Source organism: Humulus lupulus, chromosome 7 (assembly GCF_963169125.1).
Source record: "Humulus lupulus chromosome 7, drHumLupu1.1, whole genome shotgun sequence".
Classification (NCBI taxonomy): domain Eukaryota; kingdom Viridiplantae; phylum Streptophyta; class Magnoliopsida; order Rosales; family Cannabaceae; genus Humulus; species Humulus lupulus.
Window position 1 is genome coordinate 87741018 of NC_084799.1, and position 20479 is coordinate 87761496.

Below are 20479 nucleotides of genomic sequence, written 5' to 3' on the forward strand. Positions count from 1 at the left end.
TTACATTTTAAGATTAATAAAATGATATTTTTGAGCAATAATCAAGGTCCCTATAGTCTTTTGTGCCGTATTGCACTGCTACACCATCGCAAACCTTGTTTAGGCTATACATGGTTTGGTACTTACCTAGCCAGCTATCAAACCGATGAACCTTAAGGTCTACCCTCGACCATGCTAAGAAATTATCCCCAGGGTCCTCGAAGAAGATCATTACGTCAGGCTCGTGCTTAAGTAATGAAGGAGACCACATAGATGAATCGGGCATGACTTTACCTCCTAACGAGCTTACTGATGCTTCATCCTATGCCTCATTTCCCGAGCTTGAGGGTTCGAAGGGGCGAGGTTGGTGGGCCCAAGAGCTTTGACCCGCATGTTTGCTTCTCACAGGGAGCTTGGTGGTGGGTACGGGTATGTCCTCCCATCTCGCATACTTGCAGTTGTTGGAGTCGTCAGTGGTCTCGCCTTGTTCTAGAAGGTTGCACACCCGAAGCTTGTCCTCGTGAAGAAGGTGAGAAAGGGATCGCCGACCATAGGGAAGCTTGAGGATGGTTTCCCTACGCTCCCTCATGGCATCCGTAGGCTGAGGACGATGGTAGGTGGATATATAAAAGTTTTAAGTAAGTCAGTATGGCTCACAAATCAAAATAGAATTTAGCCAAGATATACGTGGGACTTATGAATTCTCTAGAAGGAGTAGAATTGAGAGGGAGCGAGACCGTTTGTCCAGAAGAAGGCGGTCTTGGAATTCGAAGGGTGGTTTGGAATGTCCTTGAACAATTGCTTATCTTTTGGGTAGCTGGACAGATAGTAGAACCCATCCCTGCCATGGGCTCGGGAAAGGTTGCTTTTAAGGAAAAAGAGATACAAGATCTCATGTGCTGTGACACCTCCCACTTCATCTCCTTATATAATGACTTCAGCGCAGACAGAACCCTATATGAGTTCGTCTGGAGTTAGAATGGAGCTATTCCGGTGTAGTTGTGAAAGCTCCAAAAGTAATCCTTTAGGGGTAGCAAGGCCCTAGCTCGTAAGTTCTCACGGCTCCAGGCCGCAAGCTTAACCTTTTTGTTTGGGTTGTCTTCCCTAGGTGCACAACAGCTCCTCTCGTTGGAGCTGGCAGGTCGATAGACCAACTTTCCAGAGAGCTTCAACCCGGGGCAAGAGAGGAGCTCAAAAATTTGTCAGGTCGAGGTTATGGAACTTTGGTAATGTTCGGCCTCGAAGAAAGAACTCTCCGAGATCGGGATGGAAAGGGGTTTGGGAGCTTTAAGTGGTTGGTTAGAAGGATCCTCCATTAAACTGAATACGAGCCCGCCTGGAAAAAAGGCTATGATAACCCTGTGTTTGGGGTCTAGTGGGATAGGCCTGTGATTGACCCAAAATGGGTATGTTTTAAAAATTTATAACTCGCAAGCGCACGAATCGTATATGAAATATAGTGTTCGTGTAAGCACGAGATCGAACCCAAAGGAGTTGTCTAAAATAAAAAAGAAAACTATTTTAAATCAAAATTAATAAATTCAAACCTAGCTCCAAAGATTTACGAGATTTAATATCATGAATATAAAATAAAAGATAATAATAAAGATATTAAAGACAATATATACTTAAATTAATAATTGTAAACAAGATGATAGAAGAAAGATTATTAAGATAATAGAATCCACAAAATATAAGTTCAATAATATTTATAAGTAGATTGATTTCCAAGTTTTAGTAATAGTAGAAATTAATCAAACCATCACTTATTCAAATTAGATATTCTATTAAAGCACAAGTTTTTATAAAAATATAGGATTTATCTTCACTTTTAAAATTACAATTTCAAAGTATTTAATGTAAATCAATCTAATGAAATAACAAATAAATCGATGAAAATTATTTATAAGGCAAAACATAATATTTTTGTTCTAAGCATTTGATGTGCACAATTTAATGGCACACCTTAATAAAAGAATATTATGATTTTGCAATAATGAAGAACAAAGTGTAAATATGTTCTAACAATAAAAAATACAAGATATTTAAGATGAAAAAAAGTATTTGAAAAAAAAAATTCATAAACTTTATTGCACAAAATGGGAAATCAACATACAAAATAAACACTATCTAGTTACATATTGTTTCATCATCATCTTAATAATCTTAAAAAGATTAGAAACTCATAACTAGCATAGAAAATACAAACCACAAAATTACAAACATAACTAGGAAAATTTGGAGGAAAACCCCCAAATTGTTCCTCTAAAAATACATAGAAAATTAATCCAAAAGAAGGAGAAGAAGAAGAAGATAAAGAAAATTGAGTGGTCTTGAAAATGGGGTAAGTGTGTAGTGTAACCTCCCAAAAAATAAGCACCCTCAAATGGTCTTGAAAATTCCCTATTTATAGCCAAAATGAGAGTATTAAAATAATCAATTTAAATTAATTAAATTGATTAAATTAATAATAATATGACAAATATGGGTAAATTTTAGGTGTAATGATGATTTTGGGTAAAATGTGTAGAAAAGTTTAGGTAAAAAATTGGTATTTTAGGGACAAGGGGACAAAATTGTAGTTTGATGGGCTCAAGGGGGCTGTGGCAGGTGGGTTGCAGGTGGCTGGCTGGTTTGGGGCAGATTGGGCCGAGTGGTTGGCGCAGTGTGGTCGGATGGCTGGCTGGGTGAGATGGGCTTCGGCCAGGAGCTGGGAAGGTGGGCCGAATGCTGGCAGGCCTGGGATCAGTTGGAGGCAGGCCTTGGAGCTTGGCAGCCGAGGAAGGCTGAAGATGTTGGCATTGGGCCTGGCTGGGCCGAGCTGGGAGCTACTGGAGGAGACGGGTTGGGCCAATTTTCAGTTTTACAACATTTTTTCTTCTTCTTTTTCTTGCCTTTCAAGAGCCAAAAAATACAACATATTTCCTATAAAAAACATAAATTAAATTAAAACTAAATATTTTCAATAATCAAATATACAACATAAGTTCCATGAAAATATTAATTAAAACTTAATTTATATTTAACATTTAAGTTCAATAATACAACATTTTTTTTACCTCAAATTAAACAACAATAATTCAAATAATTAACTACAACATTTTACAACAAAATAACTATAAAAACACCAAAAAATATATAAAATCAAAATAAACGCAATAAATTCAAAATTGCTTTAAAACTTAATAAATCAATTAAAAACTCAAGAACTAAGCAACAATTAGCATATAAAATATGGTAAAATAACTCTATTTTGTAGAGTTATCACACCCCTAAACTTAATATTTTGCTAGTCCTCAAGCAAAAGAAAAATTAAAACACACACACATTTTTTTTTATTGGTGATGTCAAATGTTTTCGTCAAAAATTATATAATGGAAATAGTTAAAAGAAAATCACAAATAAAAGTTGTAACACCCTGCTAATTAGGGTCTATTACCAAGTGTGTTTAAAACCAGTGCTGGACTTGCTCAACAAGTCATTTGGACTAAACATGTGTTTAAGCCACTAAGGGTTTAGGTATTGAAAATTTTGATCAACTCATAAACATTTCCATTAAGTTGTAAACATGTTCTTTACATGGGATCCCAAAAACGTTAGTTTAAAAGCTTATTACAAAACTCAGATTACACAATAAGCCGTCCTAAGCGACAAAAGCTGGGTTTAACCCTAGTTCCTCTGAGCATCTCGGCCGTGGTGGTCGAGCGGACTGCATATGTACATACCACTGCTAATGCCCTCCGACTCATGGCTGGTTGAGCTTCTCTTTACCTTTACCTGCACTACAAAGCACCTGTGAGCCAGAAGACTCAGCAAGAAAACATAATCAACAGTTCAGTGAATAAAACAACCATCAAATAGTAATAACTGAATCCAGTGCATTCATTAAACCCAATTGGAGACCATAGAGTCACACAAGTGCATGTTGCACTTTCTTTCAAGTTGTTGGCATCCGAGCTAGTCAAGTGCATGTTGTACTCCCAGGGTGGCCCAGCCATGGTGGCCTGCACTCCACGTGCATTATGCCAATCTTAGCTTATAAACTAAGTTCCTTATGCCCTTGATTTATAAGTCAAGCCACCACGTGCCTCCAAATTATAATTTGAAGCCTTGGGATTCTCAACTAATAAGGATCTCCTAGAGCCCATGATATTCTCAACTAATAAGTTGATCCCCACTTAACATCCTAATAATACCCTAGTTTATAAACTAAGCTTCACAATCATAACAGACAGTCACATGTTTCATATAGCATGCTTATCAAATAGTCACACAATGCATTATAATACATTCACTCAATAGTCATAAGCATAATCATAATTATGCACGTTACAACGTATCTAATCAGACATTCGCAACATAATTATAATCATGTTCATCACCTTAACTAAGCTCTAACCATGCATTCACATAACAGGTGCAATTTTCTTACCTTTGGTCCGTATGCAAGTTATTAGCGACGACCCTCTGAGTACGACCCCCGATTCAATCCTTTAGCGTAAATCTAGTCACAACCGTGATAAGGAAGTTCCCATCAATAACAGGTAAATAACAGCTTCCAGACCAATTCTTAGCCACCGGGACATTGAATTCCACTTAACAAGGAAGTAGAATCGATCCTGAGCCCAAATGGTTAAGTTCCCAATCTAAAAATCCCATTTAAACAAAAATTCCCCTTAAGAGCTGCGACCCCTCACACCCGAGCCGCGGCCCGCCTCTAATTCCAGAGGCTCGGCCTCCCTGGAAACCAACGCGCGCCGCGGCGCGCCCCTGCCTCCGAGCCCTGCTGGCTCAAAAATCCCTTCGCAGGCCGCGGATCACCACAAAAGAGCCGCGGCTCACCACCACGAACCCAGAAATTTTTGGGTTTTTCTTCAACTGAACCCAACTAAAACCCATCTAACTCCACCCTAACTTTCCACTTCAGTTCCCATAATTATCAAAACCCTTTCCAAAGACAAAACCCAGCCATATATCATAATAAAACTTATCAAAACCCACAAACTCAACCTTCCAACTATCTAACATGCATCAACACCATAATTCTAAATTATTCAGCAAAACTAACCATACAATTCCAGTTCAGAATTCTTACCTCAGCTGTGATGAACACTTGAACCTAGCCTCTGTTTTCCCCCAAGCCTAACACCTTGATTTCCCAAGCTTTCCTCTTCAATTCCCCAAAAAACTATTCAAACACCCATGGAGCATAAAGAGAACGAGGGAGAGAGAAAGGGAGCTGCTGAATTCTTTTTCCTTTAGTTTCCTTAGTCTTCTCAGCAATCCTAGCTCACCCAAACACCACACTTAGCCCAAAAATGACCATTTTGCCCCTTGCCCTTATCTTATTCATCAAGTGTTTACAAGGGCAATTTTTCCTTTGCTTTAAATCCCGTCATCCACAATTTGCATCTTATAATTCCCGCTACTTCCAATATTCTCACACGGTTACCAATAAATTCCCATTACCCACTAATTCCTGGTAATGTACTAAATTACTAGAATACCCCTAAGCTCACCCCGAACCGGGTATTAAGACCCTGTTGTGACTTTTCCGCTAACTTGCTCATCGGGACCGCCTCTCGTTGAGTAACCCAAATATATCCACATAATAATATGGTCTCAATCACACAAGCACATATTTGCATTTATACCCCAAACGGGTCAAATTACTAATATACCCTTCTTATAAGAAACGGGCCCACATACACATATTTAATATCTTTAACACACAAGCATAATTATGTTATAATATAATTCACATAATTACTCAATTATTGCCTCCCGGCCCCATAATCCAGGCACTAAGCCCTATTAGGAAATTTGGGATGTTACAAAAGTAAAGCTTATGTAATTAATGAAAAAGTTAAAATTGCTTTCAAAATAAATATTTAACATGGAAACACAAAAACATCAAATCATCATGTGAACATTAGACAAGCTTATGCAAACAAAAATAGATTAAATCTCCATAAACACATTTTTCTTTTATATATAAATCTCAAAAGTTTATTTTTCTTATTTTTCAATGTGATTTTTTTTAGAGATTTAAAAAATTTAATGTTTATATAAACTTTGTCCAAATATCACAATAATTCAAAATAGAATAGAAAAGTGTCATATAATGAAAAAAATAAAAATAACAATAATAATAAATCTATAATTAAACAAAAATAACTCAAAAATTAAAAACAAAGCTTAAGATTTATTTATACTTTTCTGGGAAAGGATGTGTGCAAAAATAGAGAGTACTTGAGTACTCCTGGTGTGCAATCCTCGAGTGATGCGTGTCTACACTGGAGTGTTGAAGGTGGCATGATTTTCTAAATGTGGAGTTCAATAGTTTCCTTCTCATAGGATTCGAACCAACACTTTTGAGGGGGCAAAATGTTACACCCAAATTTTGAGGATGAATAAATGAGTCTCGAAATGTAGGCTCGTAAAGCGTAAGCTCGAAGATAACAAGCAGTGGATGAACACTTGTAAAAATTTGCATGATTCCTGACTTGTTCTTGTTGGCAATCGAGCACAAGTTTAAAAGGCTCAAGCTTAAGCATCAAGCTCAAAAGAACAAATCTTCTTCGATGCACATGGGAGTTATTCGAGCTTTAGTTGTAAGTTTGAAGATGTTGGTCTCCGAAGATTGAGATCGATGAAATCAATGGCTAAGGAGGAGGCCGACTGGAATAGCGAGCTCAAAGTATTGGTCGATCTCGAAAGTGCGTTAACCTTGCATTCGAGGTTAGCAACGCATTTGGCACATGATTGCTGTTAGGAGATCCCTATTCCTTAGGGATTTGTTGTTATCTAGTATTAAATCCCAATTATCATAGGATATTATACATTTAATGTATTTATTCACATTTATTTCAAATTTAAAAAATTAATTTTAACTTCCCTGAGTTAGTGGAAGATATTCTCCTAACTAGGCCTATAAATATCCTGGTATTTTTCATTTGGACTGATGCACAATATTGTACTGGGAATACTCTGTTGAATTGCTCTGAGAAAGCTTTGAGAGAGTATTACGAATCAATAATATTGACTCGTGGACTAGGCAGATTTTAACTGCTGAACCACGTAAAAATCCTACTGTTCTTTTCTTATTTTCTAAATCTTTGTTTAGTGCTCTTCAGATTTAAGTTGACGAAAAACGACATCAACAAAAGTCAATCTCCATTAGTGTGTGGCGTGTCCTCATGAGTTGCTTGCTATAGAAGAACCAGGCAAACTCTCCCTCAAAATAACTCTTTTTTTTTTATTTTGTGTTTTTTTTATTTATTAATTTTATTTGTATAATTTTTGTTTACCACTAATTTTTTTCAAAAGAAGAAAACCCCTCAGCAGTTACCTATTAGAGAGCCAAGCACATAGGTAGCCTTCTCCACGGGCACACAGTCCTAAGTGAAGGAGCAAACTACACAAAGCAAAGTGACCCAATGGTAGCTTTCACACTAAACCATATGGCTTCTCTAATAGAGGAGACAATTCAATGAAATTACCAAGAATGAGAAATCAAGCATCAATTAAGACTACAAGAAAGCATCAACAAGCCTACATCACTTTAAGACATATGACTATGAAAAGAAATTTGAAGAAAGACTCACATATGAAAATAACTATATTGCTTATTTTCGAATGCCACATGTTATTACTCAAACATACAAACTCCTATTGACTTTCTCAAGTGAACAAAAGTTTGTGAACTCAAAGCCTTAGTAAACAAATCAGCTAGTTGACTTTTAGAAGCAACATGAGATAATACAATTGTTTTAGACTCAATTAACTGACGAAGGAAGTGGTGGCGGACATCGATGTATTTGGTGCGAAAATGTTGGACATGGTATTTGGAGAGATTGATGGCACTAGTATTGTCATAATAGATGGTCAGAGTGTCAAGAAAAAGACCATAATCACACAACATTTGTTTCATTCAAAGAAGTTGAGTGCAACAACTTCCTGTAGCAATGTACTTTGCTTCAGTAGTGGAAAGCGAGATGGGGTTTCGCTTTTTACTGTGCCAAGAAACCAGGTTGTTCCCCCACATAAAAACAGCCATCTGAAGTGCTTTTTCTATCATCAAGATTACCTTCCCAATCAGAGTCACTAAAACCAACCAAGGAAAGATTAGTATCACAAGAGTCCCAAAAACCAAAGTCAGTGGTACTAGCCAGGTATTTTAGAATTCTTTTCACAACAGTAAGATGGAATTCAGTAAGGGCAGATTGATATCTAGCACAAACTCCAACACTAAAACAAATATCAGGACGACTTGCAGTAATGTAAGGTAAACTCCCTATCATACTTCTATACAGTGTTGCATCAACTTTTTTACCTGTCTCGTCTCTGATCAGCTTGGTAGTGGTGCCCATAGGTGTGCGTGCATGTTTTTCATTTTCTAAACCAAAATTTTGAGCATGTTTTTGGCATATTTTGATTGAGACAAGAAAATTCCATTGCCAAGTTGTTTAATTTGAAAACCAAGAAAGTAACTTAGTTCACCAACCATGCCCATTTCAAATTCCTTAGTCATTAGTTGAACAAAGGAGTGAGTGTGTGCATCACAAGCGGATCCAAATGCTATGTCATCTACATAGATTTGGGCACAAACTATACCAGGATTCAGAGGTTTAATAAACAACGTTTGATCAACATTACCTCTAGTATACCCATTTTCAAGCAAGTAGGTGGTGAGACGATCATACCATGCTCGAGGAGCTTGCTTAAGCCCATACAAATCCTTGTTCAGTTTGTAGACATGATCTCCATGATGAGGGTCCTCAAATCCAGGAGGTTGTGACACATAAGCCTCTTCCACAAGGATGCCATTCAAGAAAGCACTCTTGGCATTCATTTGGTATAACTTGAACTTCATGTAACACGCCACAACCAACAAAAGTCTTATAGATTCCAATCTAGCTACTGGAGCAAACATTTCCTCAAAGTCCACTCCCTCAATGTGAGTATACCCCTGAGCAACTAATCTGGCCTTATTGCACACCATATTTCCTACTTCATTAGTCTTATTTCTGAATATCCACTTAGTACCAATGATGTTGGCACCCAAAGGACGAGGAACAAGAGCCCACAATTCATTTCTATCAAATTTTTGAAGCTCATCTTGCATGGCATATATCCAGTGCTCATCTTTAAGGGCGTCCTTGACTGATTTAGACTCCATTGAAGAGAGATGACAAGCATTAGTAATTTCATTGGCTAGTTTCTTCTGAGTCACCATCACTGCATTTGGATTACCAACAATGGAGGATAAAGGATGAACTTTGGGTATCCATGTGGGTGGTCCCTTTTTCTGATGAATTCCTAAGTCAGAGGAGACAAAATTTTATGGAATGGAAGACCGGAAGCCTCAAAGGTTTTAGTGGTAGCATCAATTTCCTCAATTTAAGATTCACTTGGTTCATCTGTAGTTTGTGATGCAACAAGCAGAATGGATGTGTCGACAAGAGTGTGGATTTCTTCTTCTTCTGAGTAACAAGCAAAGTTTTCTAAGTCACTGAACACAACATTTATGGATTCTATAAAGACCTGGGTTCTCATGTTGTATATTATTTAGGCACGACTATTGGTAGAGTATCCCAAGAACACTCCTTCATCACTCTTGGATAAAACTTGCCAAGCTTTTCTCTATCATTAAGAATGTAGCACTTACAACAAAACACATGAACATAAACCAAATTTGGCGTTCTGTCTTTCCATAGCTCATAAGAGGTTTGCTTAGTGCCAGGATGAAGATGCACCATATTGCTAATGTAGCAAGTTGTATTCACCACTTTAGCCCAAAGTCTCTTTGATACTTTATTTGCATTCAACATAACATGAGCCATCTCTTGAAGAGTTATATTTTTCCTTTCCACAACTCCATTTTGCTGAGGAGTTTTTGGCGCTGAGAACTTATGAGCTATCCCTTCTTGATTGCAAAAATCAGCGAAGATGTTGTTCTCAAATTCCTTGCCATGGTCACATTGAAGACGAATCACTTTCTTAACCTTTTCGCCCTTTTCAGCTTGCAAAGAAAGACACGATCCCTTGAAATTTTCAAAAGAGTCAGGTTTTTCTCTAAGAAATCTAACCAAGAGAAACGAGAATAATCATCCACGCACACCATAACATATCTTTTCCCCATAAGAATTTCTATATGCATGGGACCCATAAAATCAACATGAAGCAGTTCCAAAACTTGGGAAGTGACCAGAAACTTCAAAGGAAGATGGCTACTTTTGACTTGTTTACCGAGTTGACAAGGACCACAAACTTTGTCTTTCAAAGGAGATAAGTTTGGAACATCTCTAACCGCTTTCAATTTTACAAGTTTACTGAAATATTTATAGTTCAGATGACCTAACTTGTAGTGCCACAGTTCAGTATCATCTGTCTTTGTAGCATTGCACATTAAACTAGTGATCAAGAGATAACAATTGTCACTAGATCTCATCCTTGTTAAGACATGAGTTCTAGATGTTGAAATAATGGTACAATCAGTCTTGGAGAGAAGAACCATGCACCCTTCATCATAGATTTGACTAACACTTATCAATTTAGCCTTCGACCCTTCAACATAGAGAACATTTCCTAGAGGAGGTAGACCTTGCAAACAAAACTTTCCTTTTCCCATGATCCTTCCTTTGTTCCCATCACCAAAAGTGACATATCCCTCAACATGAGCAAAAGATTAGTGAAAAGAAGTTTATTTCCAGTCATGTGGCGAGAACACTCGCCGTTCAAGTACCATTGATCACTGTTACAAGCTAGTAGAGAGGTATAAACCACTAGAGCCTTTGTTTGAGCATTCTTCGGCCTCCATAGTTTTCTTCCTACAAGAGAGACTTGAGACTTATCTTTTGCGGTTTTTATAAGCCGATACAAGTAGAAATTCAAGTTGTAACATCTTGGATGAATATGACCCTTTTTTCCACAGAAATGGCAAATGAGAATAAATTTTCTTGTGGCTGGAGGTTTTGTAGGAGCAGCAAGGTGAGAAGGGAAAATGAGAGGCACTTCTTAAGATGAACTTGGAGGATCTTTCTTTTTGATAACCAAAGGTTGATTGAAACCTACCCCATGTTTTTCTCTCGCAAACTGACTAATTCCCATCATGTTGTCAAATAAATCCGGACCAACAGTGTATGTCCTAATGATTTTATTGGCATAATTCAAATCCACTTGCATTTCTCTAGAGCAACCCTCTCCTCTTCAATGTCCAAAGTGAGCAATTCAAATTTTCCTAACAAGTTTTTCCTTTATTCTTCGAGTTCTCCCACTTTAACCTCCAGAATTTTAGCCCTCTTTATCACACTAACCCACTCATTATACATTTGTTCATAGGTAGTTTGTTGTTCCAAGTCATCCTCATCACTACACACTCCATCCGAGTCAGTGTCTGAACATGGTGTTTTTGATGTCTTAACAGTAAAAGCAACATAGTTTTCTTTCAAATCCGAACTATCCTCTTCTGCAGCTTTTTGATCCTCTTCGCTGTCACTCCAAGATGCTGCCATAGCTCTCCCCTTTTTCTTCAAGGTGTTTGCACACTCTCCTTGTATATGCCCGAAGCCTTCACACTCACGACATTGAATACCCTTTGGATTTCTCTTTTTGCCCATATTAGTTGACTTACGAGGAAAATTGGGTGGTTTTCTTGAGTTTTCTCCCCTGAAATCATTGTTGTCTTTTCTTATATTGTTTCTCAGAAACTTAGCATAATTTTTAGTGAGCTGTGTAACCTTTTCCTCATCTAAATTCTTAAGAGAATCTCCCACAAAAAGATTTTTGGCAACTTTGTGAGATAAGGCAACTCCACTAGAAACTTTCTTCTCATTCTTTTCATTGGATCATCTTTTCATAGTGAGTTCATAGTTTTGCAATGAACCAATGAGATCATCCAAATCAAGGGTATCAACATCATGACATCCTTAATGGAGGTAACTTTTGACTTGAACTTCCTAGGGAGAGCTCTGAGCACCTTCCTCACAAGCTTGGAGTCTGAATAAGTTTCACCTAGTGCAAAAGATTCATTATAAATGTCACATAATCTAGAATGAAATCCAGTAACAGATTCATCATCTCTCATAGTTAAATTTTCGAACTCAGTAGTAAGAGATCTCAATCTAGACTTTTTGAAATTTTTTTCCTTCATTTTTTTTGTTTGCAACTTATCCCAAGCATCCTTGGCTATTTCACAATTTGCTTTAGCTTTCATTTGATTCACAAAAACTACATTAAAGATAGCAGTAGTCAAACCGACACATTGGAACTCCTACCATTGATCCTTTGGAGTTCCAATTTTCCTTTTCAATCTAAGCCATAGTCCAACTGACACAAGATTTTTTTTAGTGTCCTCACCATCCGTAATGGTAGGAGGAGTCCAATCCTCAACCACGACACTCCAAACACGCTCATCCATAGCTTTGAGAAAAGCTCTCATCCGAGCTTTCCAACAAGCACAGTTGGTTCCATCAAGCATGGGGGGTCTAGTAGTAGACCCGCTTTCTTTGAAGCAATCCATCAATACAAACACAATAGAAAAAACAACACACACACACACACACGCAACCCCTAAGGAACCAACCAACACGTTAACTAGAGTGGAAGCAAATAAGCTAACAAAAGACAAGCAAGGATCAATACACAAGCTCTGGTACCAAATGAAAGTTAGTTAACTACTGCTACTCATTTTCCCATTTAATTCATCAAACAAAAATTAGATTTGGTTCAAGGTTAAGTGTAAGAAAAATAAAAAATGACACAATAATTTTTACATGGTTTAGCCATGATTTCTCAATACCTACTCCATAAGACCTAGTCCAGAGGTGAAGCAAATCCACTAAAATAATCAGAGTTATTACAAGTATAAACAGTTGTAAAACAAATTAAAACTCCCTTCTAATTTTCTTTACAAACAAGCAATCAACTCCCAATTTTGTGAAAATCTTCAAGCAACCAGCCTCCCACTAGCTTTGAAATTCATTGGGCTCCTTCCAGATACTACTCAAGCTCCCCCAGAGACTCAGCTTGAACTCCCTTCAAGATTTGCAGCAAAAATTGCTAGAAGAATGGTGAAGAATCACCAAAATGCCATGGGTAGTGAACAATAAAGCACTAAATGCTTCAGACTTTTTTCAGAGAATGTTTCTTGGATAAGACACTTTTTAATTTCTCAAAAAGGTAAGGGAAACACGGACAAAACAAATATATATATTCTAGGGCTCAAAATAGAAAAGCCAGCTAAGCAAGTCATGTGCTGAAATAGAAATCATGTGCTACTGGACTTTAGTTTTATAACATGAAAACAATGTTTTACCATGAAAAAAATGCATGACAAAAATAACACTTAGAATTGCTTCCAACAATGAAGCTGAATACGAGCACTGCTCCCATGATTAAGACTAGCCAATGATGTAAATGTTAAATCACTAGAGATATACTATAACGTCCCAAATTACCTAATAAGGCTTAGGTCCTTGTTTAGGGGGGCAGGATGGCAAATTATGGAAATTACATGTTTATGTGTTATATATGCGTGTAATTATGTGAGTTATAATATTATATGACTTGATAAGCATGTTTAGGTGTATTAATTAAGCATGTGGGTCTGTTTCTTATTAGAAGGGCAATTTTTGTAATTTGGCCCGTTATGGGTATATTTGGCATATATGTGATATATGTGTGGGACCACATTATTATGTGGATATATATATATATGAATTACTCGGCACGAGGCGATCCTAGGGAGAAAGTTAGTGGGAAAGTCACAACGGGATCAATACTTGACTCGAGGTGAGTCAAAGGGTATTTTGGGTATTTAGTACATTACTGGATTATTGGGTAATGGGAATGAATATTTGATGATATATTGGGAGTTAGTGAGATCACGAGGAAATTTTGGGAATTTTGACTATTTTACCCTCGGGGGTGTTTTTGGGACCCCAAGCCTTGGGTTTTACTTAAGGTTACTTAAGTTCGAAGTAACCTGATAGAAACAGAAGAACACGTTCGAACACTTTTCTCTATCTCATTCTCCTTTTTACCGTTCGTTGCATTTTTGAAGGAAACTCGAGTTTTAGGACTCAGATTCAAGCAAGGATAGAGTCATAACGATTCCAGGAAAGATTAGAAGCTTATTAGCTGGTGGATTTAGCGAGAAATGACATAATTAGAGGTAATTTAAGCTTTGAATATTTTAGTTTTCGTTTCCTTATGTTTCTTAAGTTTTGAATTGGACTCTATGTTTTGATGAGTTTTTGAGTTATTTGAAGCTTGGGTTTTGATGGTTTTGGGCCATTGAGATGATTGGAAACTTTGTTTATGGAATTTGGCTATGTTTGGATAGGTTTATGGAGGGATTTGACATGAGAAAAACAAAGAAAAACTGAGTTTCGCAAGTCGAGTCGCGACCTTGTTCTTGGGGCGCCGCATCTCAAATCAGGTGAAGGAGAAGCAGATGGCATTGAGGCTTTTGAGCCGTGACGCCTGTGAGTTGGCGCTGTGGCACTTGGGCAGGCAGAGAAGAGGCTTGGGCCTCTGACTTGAGCGGGCCACAGCTCAAATGGTTGGGGGTCGCAGCGCTTAAGGGATTTTGGGCCTCGGGGAGGTTTTGAGTGCGGGAACTCAAACCTAAAGGCTCAGGATCGATCCTACTACCTGATTTAGTAGGATTCGATGTCCTAGAGGATAAGACTCGGTCTGAAAGCCTTTATTTACTCTTGGGATTCTATAATTGGTTGTGACAAGGTTATTGATAGAGACAAAGGATCAAGATCGTGCTCGAGGGTCGTTCTTATTTTATATTACACTCGGACCTAAGGTAAGAAAATTGCACCCATTATGTGACATACATGATTAGGGCTTGGCACGAATGTTGAATATAGTTTTGATTGGGCTTTGGTCCCTGTAAATGCTCATGATTATGATTATGCCTGTAATTATTGATGAAGCATGTTGAGTGCTCTATATGTGGATATTTGTTATATAATGAATGCTTGTTTACATTATATATATTTGAGAAAAGCATTGACTTATCAGTCAAGAACGTCAATAGCGCTGAGTGCTGGTCGTAAAGCATTGACTTATAAGTCAAGGGTAGCAATAATGTGTTGAGCGCTGGTTGATATGATTAGATATAATTAAGAAAGTGTTACACGCTCATTCGCCCCAATGGTCGTAGAAAAACCAAAGCGCTTGACTATCTCTATGACTGGTTACTCAGAGCTAGGGTGACCTTATGGTCACATGGCTAGGGCAAAGGACCCCAGGTTGACTCTATGGTCATCTAATTAGGGTTGCGAGTCCCAAAATGATTCCATAATAATTTATTTGTACCTGTATGCATGCATGAGTAGGTTATTACTGCTGGGCGTGCTAGATATACATATGAATTTGTATATATTGTTCATGCACTTGTATTAAGTTTTCTTGCTGGGCCTTGGCTCACGGGTCCTACGTGGTGCATGTAAAGGGAAAGGAAAGTTGGACCAGCTATGAGTTGGAGAGCTTAGGTGGTGATGTGTACATATGTGGCCGCTTGACCACCATGACCAAGGTTTCTCAGAGGAACTAGGGTTAATCCCTAATTTTTTGCCGCTTAGGTCGGCGGGTTGTAATTTTTGAATTGTAATGACCCTTTTGGAACTGTAAACAACTTTGTAAACATTTATTATGGGATCCCATGTATAGTTTAATGTTTTAAATGAAACATCCATTCCTTTTAACTGAAATTTTTAACCCTGGACCAGTAATCACACCTAGATGCATGTTTATGACCTAATGGATCATTTAGCGAGTTAAGCACTATTTAAAATAAACAGTGTGACAATCTTGGCTAACTAGTGTTAGGAATAATAGTTTTGCCTCAATGGAAATAGGTAAGATAATACAACTCTATGCAATAATATTACAAATAAATATTGATTGATTAAATAAAGTTACAACTCTATAACTGAAAAAATACAAATAAACAAAGAAAAGGAAGAAGAAGAAGAAGAAGAAGAAAAAGAAGAAGAAGAAGAAGAAGAAGAAGAAGAAGAAGAGAATGGTGAAAGATACAACTCTAAACAAAAGATTACAAGTAAAGTAAAGGGTTTGAAACAAAAGAAAAGAAGATTACAACTCTAAACAAAAGTTACAAGTAAACAGAAAATGAAAATAAGAAGAAAATCAATAGAGAAAAATGTAAGAACAAAACAAAAGGAAACTCTCACTTACACAACCTAAGTGAAGAGTGTTGGGGATCACCAACTTGAACAAGGTTTAAAATCTTTGTCCAAAAGCTTATTTCCCCCTAACTCAAGCACTAAGGGATCTCTCTCTCAGATTATAGGAAATGATTTCTGGAATTATCAAGCCTCAAGTGTTTCTAGCCAAGTGCTCTAATGGATAGAAATGTTGTGTCTTACAAGTGAGCATTAGGCTCCTATTTATAGAGTTTTGAGACACCCTTTGAATTTAAAATTCCACCAACCCCCATGGCTGTTACCAATGATTAATTGGATGTTGGAAACGCTCAAAATTGGATAAAACTGAAACTTGGAATATGCTGCCAGCCACTTGGGTCGCGGCTTGACAAACAGGTGCCGTAGCCCTTAGAGCGATCCTGCCAATTGGGCCACGGCCCTAGGCCTTTTCCAGCAACCAATTTTTCAAATTTTCCAAAACGTTCCAAATTTATTCCCAATTGATTTTGTAACTTCCATACACAATATGGGAGTTCAAATCACATCTCTATCAGGCATTTCTCATATGGCTTTAGAAAATTCATCTCAATATTGTGTAACAACAAATCTACACAATAATGGGTGATATTTGGAAGTTACAAATTTGTGACACCAAACATGTTACATATTTGGATATATCTCATATATCTAAATATTGTAACTCTCTATTATATGTTACAATATGTGACACTCTTTGTCACATTTATTTCATCTAAAACAATAATATAATATTACATTATATTATAAAATAATATAACAACCAGGGCGTTACATATACAGTGATTCACAGTTGGTAGTGAATTAGATCCTAGGAGAATATCAGGCCAACGGGTTGAAAATAGTCGCGTATCTTAACAAAGAAAAAGACTTGTTAGCACAGTTCTAAGAGTATACTTTGCAACAAGTACCTCGTGACCAGAACTCCAACGCAGACGCATTAGCCAAGCTTGCAAACACCAAAGATGTTGATACACTAAATATAGTACCAGTCAAACATTTGGCAACTTCTAGTATACAAGTTGACTCCACCATGATCATACACGCGACAGACACTTGGATGACTCTCATCATTAAGTACCTCGAATAGGGGTTATTAACGATTGAGAAAAATAAATCGAAGAAACTACAAAGGCAGTCTAATCATTTTATACTGGTCGATGGCATTTTGTATCAGCAAGGATATTCTTTGCCATTATTATGATGTATCCCCAGGGAAAAAGCTAAAGAAATATTACACGAGGTACATGAGATATTTCGTGGGGACTATGCTAGGGGCAAAGCTTATCAAAAAAGATTCTACAGCAAGGGTATTCTGGCCCACTATGAATGAGGATGCTATGGAATTTGTGCAAAAATGTGATAAGTGCCAACGATTCTCCAAGATACCTCGAACAACTCCAAATGAGTTAAAACAGATGCAAAGTTCTTGGCCTTTCGCAGTCTGGGGAATAGATTTGATCGGATCTTACCAACATGAAAATGGGGTGTAAAATTTGCAGTAATAGCTGTTGACTGCTTTACCAAATGGGTTGAATCTGAACTACTCGCTACAATTACGACCAAGAAAGTTTTAAATTTTGTCATAAAAAACATAGTATGCCTTTATAGATTGCCAAATAAATTAGTGTCAGATAATGGCACACAATTTGACAGTGACTTGTTTATTGATTTCTAAGAATGGGATGACATTACCAAAAGTTTCCCATCTGTAGCCCATCCATAAGCAAATGGACAAGTAGAAGCTGTGAATAAGATGATAAAAGACACCCTGAAGAAAAGACTCAAGCAGACGAAAAAGTGCTTGGCCAGAAGAACTATCCGAGGTCCTCTAGTTGTATAAAACAACATCTCAACATCAGCTGACAATACGCCATTCTTGCTTGCTTATGGGTATGAAGCCATGCTTCCAATTGAGTTAGATCCACCTTCATACAGAAGGCTAACATATGACCAGGAAACCAATCACCAGTTACCGATGGAGTCATTAAACTTGATAGAGGAACGATGAGAAAAGGCTCAATTATGAGTAGCAACCCATCAACAAAAGGTCGCTTGATATTTCAACTCTAAAGTACAAGAAAGGAAGTTTGTTGTAGGTGACTTAGTACTTAGAAGGGTTTTTCTCAATACTCGCGACCAGGCTGCTGGAGTCCTTAGGCCAAATTGGGAAGGTCCATATCAAGTTGAACAGATCCTCCAACCAGGAACCTATAAACTTGCTCGCTTAAACGAAAATCTCATTCCTCGCTATTGGAATGGAGAACACCTACGCAAGTATTATCAATAAAACATTTCTTTTTAAAGAAGTGGCTTGTATTTACATGTTTGTTTTTACAAGTCTTGAACAAGGGCTGGCCATTTTTGGCTAGTCTCTTATAAGTGTAAGATCATTTGATCACTCGTACATACACAAAATTTTGTCCATTTTTTTATGAGAAATAAAAAGAACTGTGTGCAGCCAGTTATTCTTGCTAATTATTATATTTTTTACAAGTATTTGCTCATTACGTGTGTTGTTTTGCTATATTCATAAAATATTTATAAGATATGCGAGCAGTTATGTTCAAAGAGGTATTGGTCTATGGCGAGTGACTGAGCACCTTAAGCCCCTCGATCACTTGGGGGGCATATAAGATACTAAGTTATGCAAAGCATATGAAAATATGTAAACACATGAGCAATATAAGGGAAAACATGCAACAACACTTAGATTATTTTTTCAAATTTTTTTTGCAAGGAAATATAAAGTGTTATGCTAAGTTCAGTCATGCGAGCAAGTGTTATAATGACAATTATAATACTAGAATTTTTTTTTTACACCACGAGTAGCACTGCTAGGATGTAATATAAACAATTAGTATAATATAGAATGTAAAACTGCCCTATGTAGTGAATTATCTCAACACCACGAACATGTTGCCTGGGTGATGTATTTACAGAATAAAAATTAGAAATATAAAATCATTGAGCAGGAGGATTCTGCTATGGATACTGGTCGACGGTAGCCTCGGCTTCGTCCTCCACTAAGTGAGCAGCGCACCTAGCAATCTCCGATTCTTTTATCTGCTTCGGAAGACAATCAAATTTTCATTTTGAATATTTTTTCCAGAACATATAAAAGAAATTAAAGGTTGTGTTTTTCCTTTGACTTAAGGGCTTTTTCTAGGTCCTCTTTTGCTGTTTTCAGCTCTTTGGTCAAGGAATTAATGGTGTCCTTTACAGTCTGTTGCTCGGTGCCCCATTTCTTCCTCTCCTTGGCCCACCTTTTTTGCTCCTCAACAAATTTGGAGTTATCCTCTTCAACACGTCTCCACTTGTTGTTGCCTGCAATCAGCATAAAAGTTTGAAAGCTATGGTAGTATGATAAAAGGTAATAAGTATTGAGTAGTGAAAATAAAATTAAGAGAGAACTTACGTCGAGAACCTCATTAAAACTCTGACCAATCACCTGGTCAAATTTTAAGGTGGGAAGAGAAATAAACGCCTATTTTCTTAGCTTATGCTTTGCCAAATTTTGCAACCTGTAGATGGTGGAGTTGGAGGTGCTGCTCAGCATCTCATTTACTAAGGGTTCTCCTACCTGCACGACGGAGGACTCTAGACGAGGAGAGGGAGGAGGAGTTGTTTTCATGGAAGGAGGGGGGGTCATCTTCTTATTCAGGGGAGTCTCTGCTGGTCTAGACGTTTTGCTCGGAGGGGCCTCGCTCAGACCTCTGACTTTCTTTCTGCTTAATTTATTCGAGCCAGCAGCTGCACCACCTAAGGCATAGAGGTCGAAGGCATTAGAAGCCTGCTGTTGACGGTGAAATCTCGTCAACGATATAAGGTTAGAAAATTAAAACTGTATTGCCAAAGGTATCTTGGAAAAAGATGGAGTAAACTTGAAAGAGTAAAAATGAAGAACTACAATGGAGTCGAAATTGTATATTACTTAACAACCTTAGCATATAATCAATTTCCCAACCCCTTTTATGGAGGGGTGATGATCTATTTATACTGGAGCTCTAATGGCTCCCCATACATTGTGGTCCCAGGGGACAAGATTGTACGTAGGTACATTGTCAGGGTAGTGGCAAAGGTCGTAGTGGAGCAGAAGGTTATGGTGTCGACCTGGTACATAGTCAGAGGTATGCATGTAGTGCTTCCACTCTCTGTACAAATCCGTACCTCCACTACTTGTAGGATACAGATGTCAGAGTCATGTCGTTTCCCTTTTTCAGGGTTGTACATCTCGTGCTTGTACATTTATCTCATGCCTAATGGTCCTCCTTACC

The 20479-nt window shown here is 37.6% G+C and overlaps 2 protein-coding genes across 2 annotated transcripts; both read right to left on the reverse strand.

Annotated features, from left to right (window-relative positions):
• Positions 1-7991: 7991 nt before the first annotated feature.
• LOC133791951 (uncharacterized mitochondrial protein AtMg00810-like) lies at positions 7992-8351 on the reverse strand. The gene has a single exon (XM_062229860.1). The coding sequence runs from the start codon at positions 8349-8351 to the stop codon at positions 7992-7994; it is 360 nt and encodes a 119-aa protein (XP_062085844.1).
• Positions 8352-8377: 26 nt separating this feature from the next.
• On the reverse strand, positions 8378-11166 carry LOC133791952 (uncharacterized). Its single transcript, XM_062229861.1, has 5 exons — positions 11056-11166; positions 10103-10651; positions 9614-10025; positions 9393-9464; positions 8378-9300 (listed from the first exon to the last, which is right to left on the reverse strand). Exons 1-5 carry the CDS (start codon positions 11164-11166, stop codon positions 8378-8380), a joined length of 2067 nt encoding a protein of 688 aa, XP_062085845.1.
• Between the last annotated feature and the right edge of the window lie 9313 nt (positions 11167-20479).